Source organism: Sparus aurata, chromosome 19 (genome assembly GCF_900880675.1).
Source record: "Sparus aurata chromosome 19, fSpaAur1.1, whole genome shotgun sequence".
In the NCBI taxonomy this organism is placed as follows: Eukaryota; Metazoa; Chordata; class Actinopteri; order Spariformes; family Sparidae; genus Sparus; species Sparus aurata.
Genome location: NC_044205.1, coordinates 11,829,876 through 11,845,444, shown reverse-complemented (window position 1 = coordinate 11,845,444; position 15,569 = coordinate 11,829,876). Strand labels below are relative to the sequence as shown.

Below are 15,569 nucleotides of genomic sequence, written 5' to 3'. Positions count from 1 at the left end.
CAGTTTGTTTTGAACTACAGAATTCTAGAAGATGTATCCAAAAACTATGTGAAATGGTTTTTTGTTTTGTTTTTTTAATTGAAATACAGAGGAAGCAAAAGAGATAATTATTGAGATAATTACCTGCTGCTTGTGCATTTAAGCAGAGCCAAAGCCATTTTTTCGTTCGCATTTCATCCAGTTGTTTCAGAGATATCAGGTACAGGAGTTTTGTTCTAGGATGACATTATCAAACTGCGCTTGATTGGTCACTGTTTAACAGTCTGAATATTGGACTCTATTGACATTTGTTGGATTAGAAACTTTTGCCACATATGCAAGCTACAAAGCAGTCATATCAGAATGAACCGTGACAAAAAGAAGCAGCTGCGGGTTGAAAAGTTCAACCAGGCCTTATTGCTGTAGCATTTCAAGGTCATACTTCATTATTTACAAGAGTTGCAGATAATGTTAATGTGGTTTGGAGAAGTTTCTTTCCAGCCTATGAGGTAGCTTTCAGCACATGAGAAAACACACAAATACCCAACTGCAGGCATGCTACTAAAGCCTGTGTTCTGCAGTTATTTCCTCTGTGAAAAAGAGTCGATTTGGCCAGAAATTCTTATAAATACTGAGCTATGTAGGCTGCAACCCTAATCCTCGTCCATATGAATTATTTACACCTGCATTATGCTCTCAGCCAAGCCAAGCAAGTGTGTGCGTCACATTAACTGAGTGAGAGGTCAGCAACACTATCATCCTAACACCACTGTCTATCATATTCTCACCTCCTCACTCACACAGAAACAAACATTGCAGCAGCAGATGCTCCACCAGGCTTGACCTGGGTGTTAGCGATGGCAAAGTTTTAGGTTAAACCTGTTGTCTTTTTTAAAAGGCATTTAGAAGTATAATTCTTAGAAATTAATAACGGCCCATTTTATTTATAAAAGCTACATCTTAGTAATTTTCTGATGAAGAGACAGCAAAATTATTTCAATTTCATAAAAAATTTAGCTCTGAAGGTCAGTATGAGAGTACATGTAAAAGAAAAAGAGTGTGCCTTGGATAAATATGTTGAAATTGACATTATTTTCATTGACAAATTTGAAGACCGTTGACTATAAAAATGTGTTTCTTTATAGTCATTTTGCATCTTTTTGCATTCTTGTTGTTTTAGCTTCTTTTTTAGTTTTATTTGTCTCTTTGTAGTGTTTGTCTCCTTGTAGTTGTTTTTATCTCTTTTATAGTTGTGTTTTGTCTCTTTTGTAGTGCTTTTTTTATCTCTTTTGTAGTTATTTGTCTTTTCAATGTTGTTTTTTGTTTCTTTGTCATTGTTTTATCCCTTTGGTAGTCATTTCATTATCTCTTTATAGTTGTTTCTGTCTCTATTGTAGTTTTTGTCTCTTTATTGATGTGTTTTATATTGTAGTTGTTTTTCTATCTTTTGTAGTTTGTTTGTCTCTTTGTAGTTGTGTTTTATCTCTTTGTTGTCATCCCAAGTCCCTTTGAGTCATCTGATTACCTTTCCTACAAGAAATGTCATTTTTACTTCAAACCGAGGATCTGACTAAGAGGGGAGGCATGTCCAGTAATCTGTCCATGGCATTTCTTTTTCTATAACGAGTTTTGCCGGTTATTTTTCACAACAGTCATACAATAAAGAAAGAAATCAATCAGTCAATATCTATAAATTTAAGTATTAATGAAATGCAAAGCGGTTCTAGTCATTCATCTGTTCTAAAGCTTAAAGTTGTTTGTCCCCTCTGCAGTACAGCAAATGTTGTACAATTTTTATTTTGAGATCAAAGAACTCTTGGCAGTATCTACAGTTTGTGTTCCGCTTCACAAACTCTCCTCGACACCGACAAAAACTTATCAGTAGGGACAGTTTAAGGCCACCGAGCAGTCAGGAATTTATATCTCTATAGAGAACATATGGTAATTCACCCTTAATGCAATGCATGCATTATCATGCACCATTAGACCGTATACGTGACAAACCCTGCAATGCCCTTTCACTCAAAGCACAGAACATGAACAATTTGAGGTATGATATTTGCAACTTCTGCTAAGACTAAACTTGTTGTGATTATTCTTGATGTTCCTGTAATTGCAAAGCGCTGGCTGAAATGTTCTACAAGTGAAGTCTGCCCGCCAAAGCTTTATTTTCAGAGTGGGAGTGGGACGGAAGGGCCGGAGGAGAAAACATTTTCTCTTTTATAAAGTCAAAAGTATTCAAATAGGTTGGATTTCACAGTCTGATCTGTTTTCAATTACTGGGCCGGGCGGTGTACAGATGAAAATGCTGAACAATTGAAATCTATGGAGGTAGTATGTATAGCGCGAGCAGGGGTGAGGGAGAGAGGAGGAATTGGAATGAGAGACAGGGGGAAATGAAAAGAAAGAGGAGGAAGAGTCCTGGGAGAGAGGACAGTCCCAGAGAAAAAAATTGGATTAGACAGAGAGAGAGAAAGAGAGCAGTGCAGAGAGTGTTTGATAAATGGGCTGTTTATTTAGCTTTCACTGTGAATGAAGCAGGGTGTGATGATGTGTTTCTCCCCTCTCTCTGTCTCTGCATCCCTCACTATGAGGTCAGGCTTTTGGGCCTGAGCGTTCTACGCGTTGAGGAGACGCAATTGCCCGTTCATTGCCAAAGGGTGGGACATCTCGCTGAGTCCTAATAGCTTTCACAGCTGGGTCTCCCCCTGGCCCCCCTCTGTCATCAAGTTTCATCCAACATCAAAAAGACACACCTTCCAGTTGGCCGCGCTCACGTTTCCCACCCCGAAGGAAATCAGACTCTTGGCTTCTCTTAAAGCTCCTGGCTATCACTTTGCCCCCATTACTTGATGATTTTCCCAGTATGTTCTTCAAGTTCTGCATGCGGAGTGCGAGTATCACGGGCTTCCCAGGCAACCTGAGAAAGTACATGTGGATCTTTAAGGCATTGGGGCTATCAAAGCACTAGCCGGAGTTCATCATTGCCAGCAGACTTTGTTTGTGAAACCAGAAAAGCAAGGAGCTGGCCTAAATACAGTGCCTGTAATTTTATACCATAAATTGTGTTATATGCAGAATTCATTACAAGTTAAATTAATTACGGACAACTTTCCCACCCTCTATCATCTCCGAGTGGTATTATTGTTGGTGCCATTGTTCTAAAGATAATTTCTGTTTTACTCTGAGCAGCAACTACCAATCAACCCAGGAAACAACATTGGTTTATTTGTTCATTTACGTAAAAGCAGATAGAAATGGTGCCAGGCTGCCAGCCAATGGTGTCATTATTCCACAGCCATTACATTGTGCCATGAGCATTAACTTCATAATGCTAAAAAAAAGGGACGCAGTTAAAGTACGTGTTTTTCCAACCCAAAGAGATCATCCCACAAAAAATCAACTTGCCTGGGGCATCAGATTAAGGGGAAGAAGACGCCGCAGTTGAAATTTTCTACAAGCAGCACTAGTGTCAAATGTTTTGGTTTTGGTTTTAAAAGAGAGAAGACTTCAGGGACGAGGAATAAGTAGCCCTTTATCCAGATGCACACTTGCCAAACCATGTACATCTGGTTAAAGGGCTGCTCCAGTGGTTTAAGATTTGCACTTTTTATGTAGTTAGGGGTCTCTGAAGAGACACATTAAACAGCAGTAGTTAAAATTGAAGCTACAGAGGCCAAGATATTCAATCTTTTTGTTCTTATTATGGGTCAGGACAGGATCATACATTTTCCATTTGCAGCACTTTTGATTTGATTTGACCTTCCTGCCTCCTGAATGCCCACATCTTTGAAAACTCACACCCAGTTTTTAATGCAGGCTTTCTGTTGATTTAATTTGAAGTCTCAAACCCAATCCACGATCACCATGGCAACGTCATCAGGGTGTCCAGGACCACAGAAGATGTCATATGACAGGCTGACTCGAACTCCCTGTGATGAGTAACCTGAACTATACATGACCTTTGTGCTGGTGTCCTCTGTTTCTTGACAATGTCCTTTTTCATCTCCCTCTCAGGACCACTGGTTTTGGCGGGTGAGAGATAACTCTGTAATGCCAGGATACCCCATGCTCATCAGTGTTTTCTGGAGGGGCTTGCCGCCCAAGATAGACGCCGTCTACGAGAACAGCGATGGAAAGTTTGTCTTCTTCAAAGGTGAGCCTGAGCTGCTGCTCCATTTCATCCATCTTCATCCACTCCAAATGTTGAGTCTGTACCATCCTGGTATACATTTGCTACACGTGTTATTTTTTTCTTCCATGTTATCTGTCCACAGATATGTTCTGTGTACATGGCTGTCGCTTGGTATAAACCGTATGCACATGTCTTTTCTGTATTCAGCATGTGTTTTCTTTGTGTGTCTGTACATTGCTGGCTTGATCTTATCTGTGTGTGTGTGTGTGTATTCAGTGTCAATATGTGAAAGATTAAAGCCGTGTTTTGCTCACTTGCTTGGAAAATCCAGCATAATCCACAAGTTATGACTTTTAATAAAAACTGTGATAGTACTATATTTTAATCTAAATCTTCAACTGTGGCTCAACATAATTTCCTGGAACTCACCACCACTGCATGTGATAAAGATCAGTACCTGCTGTCGGTGTTTGATGATCTTAAATTTAGTTTTTTTCTTTACCTCTGTGAAGAGATTTGCCTCCATATTCAAGCCTCGAAACACTGAGATCTGAAGCTAATTATGTCTGAAGCCGAAAAGCCACTTAAAAGAAACAGCAAGCAAACAAAGCAGTCCTGTAAACTCTTATTTGCATACACTCCAGGGAGGGAGACAGACAGAGAGAGAGGGAGGGTGTTGATGAAAGGAGATGTACGTAAGCAATGAAAATCTGCTGAGATGAAAACTACAAATCTTCAATCAAACCTGTTTCTATTTTCAACACCAAACAATTCCTGGAAATGCGGACGGCTGGTCCCACGTGATCTCGGTCCTGAATCGTCCACACTGCTCGCTTTCTCTGCAGGGTAGCAACAGGATTGCACACGGATTTAGAGAATTTATACTAACAGAATGCCGTTTTTCATTTGAACATGCACAGCTGATTTCCCAGAAGACTTCATTCTGTCTGTCCCCATTTGGAATAAAAATTAGGAAAGAAAGTCGGTCAGGAAACAAAACGAAGCACTCTAGGTCCTTGTCTAACCAGCCGTTTTGAATATTTTCTAGCAGCGCCTCGTCTGATGAATTCTACTTAAATAAATGCACAGATGGAGGCATTAAACTCTGGTTTGCGGTGAAGTGATGGCTGAGACACTGATTCGCTTCATGCTGTAATGGCATCATAGAGCAGGTCAGCAAGCAGACACCATTGTTATACATTAGAGATAGATTAAGCGTGTGTTCTTATTCCTACAGTGCTGTGCTTTGTGCCAATTCAGCCAGTGTTTTCATTCTTCAGAGATGCTGTAAGTCAAGAGTATGTAATGAAAATTATATGCAACAGTAAAATCAAGTCTAGTGTCAGAATAGAACAACTTGATTAGCGTAAATCACAAGATAACAGCTTGGGGTATGAACTAAAATAAAATTCATCAAATAAAATTTTGGCAGTAGCAAGTTCACAACAAGGGACCCTACACATGCAGCAAGGTCTAAACGTTAATATGCATTTTCTTCCCAGGAGGCAGGATTCAATCAGAGCTTGATTGGTGCTTTTTGCGTCAATGGTCAGACAGAGCTGCTTGCTTCATTTACCTCATGCAGCCATTTCTGAGAGCATGTTATTTTATATTACAGCCAAACCAATAAATCAGCAGAGCTAACATGTCTGCCTATATAGGCTTATTGCAGATATATCAGTGTTGGCGTGCATTATGAGGTAGGACTTCTGGTGCGGAATGACTTATTGTTAATGCTAACAGTACTGTTACTGTAACATTACTGTTAATGCTATTGTAAACAGTGTCAGTGCCACATTAGCACCTTTTGGTGTATGGAGAAATGTATAGTTTTGTAGTCCAGGAGTGGCCAATGTCAAAGTGTGTTAAGAAACCTTATAATTCAGTGATTTAACAGAAACATACCAAAATGTGTACTACAAATGTTGACACACATTCATTACATTCGATGGTTTTCAGTCCAACTGTTTTGGGTTAAACAAATCAGGAACAAAGATTAAGGTGCGTGTGTGCGTGCGTGCGTGCGTGCCTGCGTGCGTGCGCGCGTGCGAGATTCTGCAAATTAATGTCAGCACTCGCATGTGTGGCTCATTTGGTTGTATGTTTGCGTGTGGCCCGTCTCTTTTTTTGGAATATATAACACTCTTCGTACACTGTGGAGGGCGAGCTGGGGATTAGTCGTTACACTGCAGCAGATGCCGGAGCCACCGCTACATCAAAGCAGCCCTCACAGCTCTGAAGATGAAGCCCGACTTTTATGTGGAGTGCAAGTCGAGTCAGATTTAAAAAGAAAGAAAAGGAGAATCCTATTTTATGTGGGAAGAGATGGAATGGATGGATTTTTTTGGTGAATCAAGTTAACTCGTTCTTTTTGGGAAGGGGAGCTTCTATTAATCACAGGGTGTGGTATGTGAGCGTATGATAGCGCGTGTGTGTGTGTTTGTGTGTGTGTGTGTCAGGGCCAGAGGAAGTGCGACCCAGAATGAGAGGCGCACTGTAAGAAAAAGAGGATGACATGACAGGAATTTCCTTTTCCAAAAGGAGGCCACTACATTCCCACTTAAACTCAGCCGCACTTTGTCCTACTGTTCCTTCCTCCTCCACCTATCATTCTCCCTCCTTCACTGTGGCCGTATGTTGTAAATTATAAGCTTTAGGGTTAAATGTCAGGCCTTTTAAGAAGCAGGAGAGTGAGTTCAAATGTTGCTGAAATCTTGGCTGTTTTGTTACACACCCACTTCCTCTATTTGTTGAAGAAAGGCATTTCATCTTAAAGCTGACCCAGCAAAAGTTCCTCGTGAATCCAGCTCTGACCAAACTGTCCAAAAACCATGAAATCCAATGTAACATAAACTTGATTGATTGCAAGCATTTGTTACACAAGTATGTAGCCTATTGTATATTTCTCGTCTGCTAGTTTCCTCTGCAAATGTCAGACGAGCACACCCTCTTTGTTTTCCTTCCTTGTGAGCCTTTTCATGTTTTCCCTGCTCAGTCTCCGTCTTTCCCCCAACAAAATGTCTCTACCTGCGGGTTTAGATCCCAAAGAGAGACATTTATTTTTGTCAGTCCCAAAATTTTGAAAGACTATCTTTGTTGTGCAAATTCAGAGTCTGACGAACATCGTTTCCCCTGCATTTATCATTGAATGTTGACAGCCCTAGGCCTCGTTTTAATGAGTAATCAAGTGAATTTATCTGAAAGGCTTCTGATAAGATAATGTAAAATCCGCCTGACGTAGTCAAAGAATGAGAAGCCAAAATATTTGACATCCTTTGTTTTTCCTCTTTCCACCTTCGTCATTCCGCCTCTTCCTTTTCTCAACCCTTTAACGCACCACTCTTCCACCCACCCGCCACCCACTTCCTCCTGGCACACTCTCCACCTCCAGCAGTGACGAAGGAAAGCACTTCCTGGGGTCACACTGTCAGAAACATGCTGTTTAACCTAATTACTCAGCAGGAAGCAGGGTTTAAGGTAAATGGAGAAAGGGGACGAACGGAAAACATTTGACATGGTTTAATTTTTCTAGAACATTGTCAACGTCCTCCCAGAAATATCCAAATGTTCAGGTACTTGCTTGTCTTCTCAGGTTGAGGAAACTTTTAACAAATGTTTAAATGTGGCTCTTGCTTGCCAGTTTTCCCGCAAGGGATGGTGGCTGTTTCTTTTTTATCTTAGTCGAGCAGTTACCGGCTCAGTTTGCCAGCGCTGAAAAGTTCCCAAAGTACCTCTAAGCAAGGGCAAGGAGAACTTGTCACCATGTCTGTGCCCTATCTTAAATTAGAGGAACATCAACATCAAATCCTGTAATACAAGGCAACAGGTTATTGCCAGCCATTTGTTACCAGGCTTGTATCTGTCTTTTTAATCTGCCTCCTCTTGTGTTGCTCCTGGAGGGTAATCCCAGCTGTTTCTCGTCCTTCTCCTGCTGATTTGTTTTTCCCTCTCTTTCGCGATGTGCAGGGAAGCAGTTCTGGGTGTTTAAGGACACAGTGTTGCAGTCTGGATACCCCAAGGACATCGCCCAGTTCGGCCACGGGATGCCGGCCCAGAGCATCGAGACCGCTGTGTGGTGGGAGGATGTGGCCAAGACCTACTTCTTTAAAGGGGACAGGTGGGGATAAAGAACCTTAAAAACTTAGATAATTCAGAGATTTAGCAACTGCAAGAAAAAAAATGCCAAAAAATCCCACTTGATATTAATCAGAAATGTTACTATTTCATGAACTGAAATCAGTTCGCTAACAGTTGTTTTACATCTGCTGTTCCATGGCGGGTCACACTTAGTACACATAATAGTACATTACACAGACAACAAGCCAAAACAGATTGTTGTTTTCATTTGTTTTCTAACGGGTGACATTTTTCCAAAAACCCAAATATTCAGTCTTTAAACTTGCTTAACCAGCTTAAATTGTCTTAGCAAGGTGTTGGGTGACCATGAGTGTCGAGAACTGCTTCAGTCCTGTTGAGAAAAGTTTTGAGAGCAACAGATCAAATAAAAAATGATCAAGCCAAAGCTCATATTAAAGGTGCTAAATGTAAGATTGGCCTCCTGTCAAATTCATACACAATATAAATAGGGGGCAGCATATTATCAGAGTAACCGCTAGCTGCTGCTAACAGTAGCTGCCTTGGCTGGTTAGCTCATTTAGCCGTGCAGCTATCGGTTCAGACTTGGAGGTTGGGGACCAGGGGATTGATGGTGGAGCTTTGGACCGGAGTGGGCCTGGGGCTAGCTGGTTAGCATGCTAACTTCAGTAGATATCTGCAACACATCAAACCATAAACATTATAATGCTAAAACTGCTATTTATTCACATACGGTTGAGGTGAATATAATAAATTTCAACTAAAATTCCTACATATTGCCCCTTTAAGATTTGAAATACGAGCATCGAATACCATCTGTCGTCAATTCGACCTTGCATTCATGGATATACAGTAGCTGCTTTGTCTTCCTGTGGCTCATCATTTGTTCCTGTTTAGGTACTGGCGCTACAATGAGGAAATGAGAACCATGGACCCTGGATATCCCAAGCCCATCACGGTGTGGAGAGGTGTGCCTGACTCGCCGCAGGGGGCCTTCGTCGACAAAGCCAATGGTACGATTTGTCCTGCCCGATACTCTGATTTGGCAATAACAGCACGGTTCATGTGCCAAATAGCATCGATTTCAGCTGGTCACTGGCACATGCTGAGCAGGAGGTAAAGCAGAGTAGCATTGATTGAAATTTGCCCCAGTTATTACGCAGAGTCTCAGTGAGTGGCACACTTCCATACATGCAGTATCAGGGGAGGCAGACTGATGGAGAGTGTTTGTGTATGGCAATTGAAAGATGATAGGAGGCCAGTTTATCCAGAAATGGCTTCTTTTCTTCTTTTTTGGGGGTTTGTTTTTGATTTGTTTCACAAGCAGAATGTTCCATAATCAGTCCATCCTGCTCAGTGTGCCATAAGACCCAGTTGGAGCAGGCTTGTGGAAAGCAGAAAAGGACAAGACCACCGCTGGGCGCTCATTCCGGTTTAAGCCAGTGGGCCCTCGTCAAGGGTGAAGAGGCAGGATTTAGAAATCTCAAAGAGCTCACCCATTGGCCCGTCCGATAGTGTGAGGACAGAAATCGCTTTTCCCATTGGATGTATCATGCCAGGTGGGTTTGGGCCTGGTCTTGGCACCGCCCGGGTTGGAAAAAGCAGGGCAGGTGGTGCTGAGCGCTCGGGCCATCTGTCCTGCAGATCTCCTGCTAGATCCGTAGCCATGCATGTTTTTCGGTGAGGCCAGGTGGAGCGGGCATCTATCCGAGCATGAAGGGTGGATTTATATCCAAGGGGATGATGGGTGTTTGTGTGCATCACATGTATTTCTGCTCATATATGTGTCAGCCTGCGTTTATTTGGCGGGCCTGTTGTTTGTGTAGACAGTGTGTCGAGTGGCGCGCTCATAACATTGACCCAGATAACCAGCCATAATTGAGTGTGCTGCTGCTCTCGATGATGCGTGCGTGGCAACACATTTCGGAGCAGAGGCCTGAGGGCTGACCTGGCTCTCACCCACGATAGCTCAGACTGTCTCACCTCTCACCCTCCCTCACCTCTCTCTTTCGCTCTACCTCACGCTCTTTAAATTACAGTAAGCTTGCTCAGCATCCACCTCTATCTGATGCTTCACCTGAACTGTTCTGTCTCTCTATAACAGATGATTTGTGTTGAGTGTAGGACAGAGTGTGGCAGAAGCTGCTGCCTGGTTGGAGAGAAGATTTCCCAAGATTTTTTAGAATTCTTCAACTGATCACAGTTGTCAACTGAACTCTAAATGAGAGATTGGAGGGTTCTGTTTGTAGGCAGGCTTGTGTTTCAGTGCCAACGTGACCACATGTTGCTCAGACTGTAGCTGCTTGACGTTTAAAGATCAGACTGTGCCTCCTCATGAAGCAAACTACCTGTTAGCTAACTTCATGCCAGTTGATGTCTCCCCGAAGACCCATCCAAACTGTCTGTGCTGCTTGTTAAGTAATTAGGTAAAAGACATATATTTGGGGTAATTATTGGCCAACTTTTTTTGCCCAGAGTTAGATGAGAAGATTGATACCACACATGCTTGTTTGCCAAGTAAAAAAGCTAGGGCAGGGAGGCAATTGGCCTAGCTTAGCTTAGCATAAAGAAGCAGGGAGAGATGGCTACATTGGTTCATGCCAGTTTTCAAAATTATCAAATATGAAACTCACTAATTAACAGTTATCACATTGTTATGATCTGTACAAAATCTCATCTAATAAAAAAAAAAAGGTTGTTTTAGAGGAAATTACATTGTTGCTACATTGACTACAACTCTCCAGGAGCTTCCTGCTCCTTGTTCCTTTTTGTTTGAAAAAGAAAAAAAAAAAAAAAAAAAAAGTAGTTGTTGTCACGTAACTACCCATTAAGATTCAATGTGAGAAATACAGCATGTTCATTTGTCAGCTCTCTGTGGACAGAGCCATCTTAGGTCTATTTCAGCCTGCCTCTAATCTTTATGCTAAGTTAATTATTTGGCTAAGCTAACCACTTCCTGGCCGATCTTCTCTTGGATAGAAAGGCAGAAAGTGATGTTCAGAAAATGGTTTCTGTGATTTCCCTCTGCTCATGAGATGTCAGCTGTAGGCACACAGAAAACTGTCCCTAAAAAAACCACCAATCACCAGCAACAGTAATGAACGATAACATGGAAAGGAATTTAATTTGGTTTAATGTAATCAGATGACTTAAGACTTTGATATAGTCACACCCTGTTAAAAGTTTTTGTCTCACAGTACCAGACAAGAAGACATGTGCAAAGCAGTGCTCCCCAGATGAATCTTTTACAGCTCCGGCCTGTGCCTCCTCACTGCCTCACCAGAAACATCTTCACCTAACAAGTGATTTAAGAAGCACCGGCTCCTACAATAGCCATCACACTGTCTGACTGCAAAATCCGAGCTTTTCCTCCCCTTATTTGCCCCAGGAAGAGCGTGCATGAATAATAAATGGCGTGAAAACAAAGTGTAAAAGGGTCCAGCAAAGGAAGAGAAGAGCATGAGAATTCAGCCAGGCTGTCATACTCAGTTTTACACGGCATTTATTTTCCCAACTCGCCTTTCGGAGCCAGTGACTTGCAGGGGGCAGTGAAGTTTAGTGTCAACCCAAACAGACACAAATGTTTCACAACAACTTATTGTCACGGCACTGAAAACATGTCATATAAAGACTCTAAAATGTAGTTTTACAACTATTTTTATGCCTGTCAAACTTGTCCTTGTTAGAACGTATTCATTGTCATAATGTTGTCTGTAATGGTTGTTTCTGTGTTGGATAAAGGACATAATATATTTTTTCTGCTTCTGTCACCATGTTCATTGCTCCTGACATGAACACAGAGAGACCCAGTGAAATAACCCTCAATTTTTCATCACAAAATGAACATTGACTCACTGTGTAAATAGACTTCTGAATTTGCGTGACACCGGGACAATTGCCTCCATGTTCCTGTGAGGAAAAAAAAAACTGCCACTCTTGTGGTTTGAAAAGCACCGCAGCAGCTTGCTTCTCTATGACATTTGTTGTGCTGTTGTGTGATATGAGCTGTGGGGTTTGGCTCCTGGTTGGCTGTGTTTTTCTTTTCTATGACCAGATATAATTAGTCCTGAGGGACAGTTGGGGATGTCTTAGCTGAACAACTGAGCTGAAACGGAAACAATTGCTTAGCAGCAGAGCAGCACACTCAGTTGTTTGAGCGGCGCTTGTTTTACCTCTTTGGCAGGTTATCATCACTTCGATTTCAATTCAGATGGTGTGTTCTGATGATAGGAAAGGCAGCCGTCCCAAGGCAAAGTTTGTTCAATAGAATTAGAAAGAGAATGCTAATTCGCAGAGCAATTTTGTACTTTTTACTGCATTTATATGACAGCTTTTGTTACTTCTGACAGATCGAGAGACTTTAAACAAAAAAAAACATGATTACCTTAAAAATAGTGCGCTTTGTTACAGAGCAAACTGCCCAACACTACATTAAATTGGTCAAATTAACTTGTTAATAGGCTGCTGACATGTTAAGGCATCATCAAATAATAACAATATGATTCTTAAAAGGGACAATCTCCTTGATAATAACTTATTGAGTGCTATTTAATTTTGTTATTAGTACTTTAACTGAAGAATGGATTCTGACAATACTGCCTTCACCATTTAACAAGGTATTCATGGCCTGTAAGACCCTCGGTGTAAGTGGTCACCTTTCCATCACGTGAGGTGGTCGAAGTCATCAGTCATTGTGTGACAGTGATGTGATGACTTGCTGTTCAGTCGACCCTGTTGCTTATCTCGACTGTATTTGGAGTTTTGAATGAGCAGCTGAAGATCCTTATTGTTGACTTCCAGTGGTTTAACAAAGAGGTGTGCTCCAGGCTGTGTCAGTGCCATTATTGTATTATAGACCTGGATACAGTGGCACCACTCAATTTTGCTCACCGGCCACTCGTTGAAAAAATACCCCTGCGGCCCTTATAGCATTTTCCCCATAGAGCACCATTTGTAAAACTTTACCCAAGCAGAGGAAAGCTATTTAAAACCTGTGATGTCATCAAAATGGAAAGTAGATGGGCCGAGCAGGACCCCATGGGCAGGCCCAGTCGCTGAACCATGATGTTTATCCGCTTGGCCACATAATGAGGAAGTATAACCTTTAAAGCTGGGAAAATTTTGGGGCGTTTGTGCAAGGCGAGCAGTTGTGATTGCACTGGCATCATCTTTGCGTTCACTATCTCGTTCTTCTATATAGATCTATGGCCAACACACCATGCCTGCTGGGTGTGCTTACATGTGCAACAGACTCGTCAACAATGTACTTACAGGTTCCTGTTTCTCATTTCCTCCCTCAGGATTCACCTATTTCTACAAGGGGAAAGAGTACTGGAAGTTCAACAACCAGTTCCTCAGAGTGGAGCCGGGCTACCCGCGCTCCATCCTCAAGGACTTCATGGGCTGCGAGCTGACGCCCATCGACCCCGCCCGGCCGCCGGCCGACGACGGCAACTCGGACGTGGTGATCGAGCTGGACAACGAGGCGAACACGGTGAAGGCCATCGCCATCGTCATCCCCTGCGTGCTGGCACTGTGCCTGCTGGTGTTGATCTACACTGTGGTGCAGTTCAAGAGGAAGGGTACGCCACGCCACATACTGTACTGCAAACGCTCCATGCAGGAATGGGTCTGAAACATCGGAAAGAGGCAAGGAGGTGGGGCGGCACAAGACACAGGGGGGAACAGGATGGTGGCCCCCACTTTCACAGAGGAGGACAGTGGGCTTTGGACAACTTTCATGAAAACACACAGCCACGCCTCCTCCTTTTGGGTCATCTGATATCTTCGATCAGACCCCTCAAACAAAAGGTGACCCCAGGACTTAAAATGACTCCGCTAGCCCCCAGCCTTTTTAACAAACAGGGGAGCAGAGGGACAATTTGTGGGGGATCTTTGAAATGACCTTCAAACCCAGTCCAAACAAACAGGAGGGTCGGCATCACTTTGTATCTCAGAAACTTGACTTCCTGTCCCATTCCTCTTTCATTTCTTCGCCTAACTGCCCTTAATCAGGAGGACTTTTCAGGGGGACAAGCACTCTTCTCACAGGGCACTTCATTGTCATCCGTCATATCAGGTTGTTGATTAAACAACAGTTTTATATTTTCTGATCTTGGTGCCCCCCCCCCCCCCCCCCCCCTCATACTGCGCTCAAAAGATATACAGTCTCAGATAAACAGGAGTTAATCACATTACCAGTCTTCAGTCCTGTTTCTGTTCTTTTTCCCCCCCCTTTTCAAATTTTTTTTTTATTTCAATACTTCTTAGAAAGAAGGTCCTCACTGTTCCCTTTAACACGCTTCTGAGGAAGAGACCAAACCAAACCAAATAAAATCAATTTCTCTCCAAAGAGGATCACTTTTTTTGGCTTTATTTTTCATTTATTTTTTTTGTTGTCCTCATTTCAGTTCATCCTTCCTTCTCTTCTCTGGATCCTTGCGGCGATTAAGAGTCGGGGAGCTCTGACTGTTGTGGCAGTCTGTCTGAGACACAGGGGCCAAATTATTCTGCAATATTTTAACTCGCCTTAATTATAGATCATACTACTTGTGCTTGGTTTTGCTGTTCTTGGAGTTGTTGTTTTTTATTTTAATTTGTATACCGCTTTTGTTTTTGTTTGTTTGTTCATTGTAACAGAAGCTTGTTGTGAGCTTCCTGTGATTGTTTTTTTTTTCTGGATTTTATTACGTTACCCAGAGTTCTCAGCACTGGCTTGCTGAGCCATTCTGGACAAAAATATACAGTAGGGTCAGCCTGTATTGAGAGTAATGTATTGTATGGTAAAAAGATGTCGGAAGGTTCTGGAGTCAAGCCACTATGTTTGTGTGTTAAGATATTTGTTACTGTTACTTTTATCATTTCCGTACAACACAAATCAGGCCAATAACAAGCCTGGAAGTCTTTTAATGGATCGGCTGTTTTGTTTTTTTTTTGTCCTTGGCCCATGTTCCCCTCATTTTAAAGAAGTCTGCATCCAAAATGGTCATCCTGTATGGTTATTCGACCATTTTTTTTTTAAAGGATCCTGTTGACTGCCTTGTTTGAGAGAGCTCACAGTTCCCAGAATGCTCTTGTCTCCTGACTGAGGACCCACGAAGTGAGACACCAAGTCAAGATCAGTGCCTGTGTCAACGTGCATGCAAGCATTTACACACTGTACATCCAACCGGTTCTGCTCAACGTGGCTTTGGAAACCCCTCAAATGCTGAGGAGGAAGTTTACTCTTAAAAAAAATACTGTTTGCATTTATTTTTGTACATTTTAAGTGTACCCCAGCCCCCCTCCCCCTCCCCTTACCTCCAGGTACAATTAAATCTAAGAAAACACTTTAAAAGAATCAAGTAGTACAATTGGGAGA

General features: G+C 42.2%; 1 protein-coding gene across 4 annotated transcripts in view; it reads left to right on the top strand.

Annotated features, from left to right (window-relative positions):
* Positions 1–14,340, top strand: part of mmp16a (matrix metallopeptidase 16a (membrane-inserted)) — a 76,250-nt gene extending 61,910 nt beyond the window's left edge. For 3 of the 4 annotated variants that reach the window (XM_030398314.1, XM_030398316.1, XM_030398315.1), the window contains 4 exons: positions 3,997–4,135; positions 8,081–8,231; positions 9,107–9,222; positions 13,510–13,844. In XM_030398314.1, the coding sequence (XP_030254174.1) occupies positions 3,997–4,135; positions 8,081–8,231; positions 9,107–9,222; positions 13,510–13,844 (741 nt within the window). Of the gene's footprint in view, positions 1–3,996; positions 4,136–8,080; positions 8,232–9,106; positions 9,223–13,509 lie in introns of all 4 variants that reach the window. The other variant, XM_030398313.1, reaches the window with a different exon arrangement.
* The last annotated feature ends 1,229 nt before the right edge of the window (positions 14,341–15,569 follow it).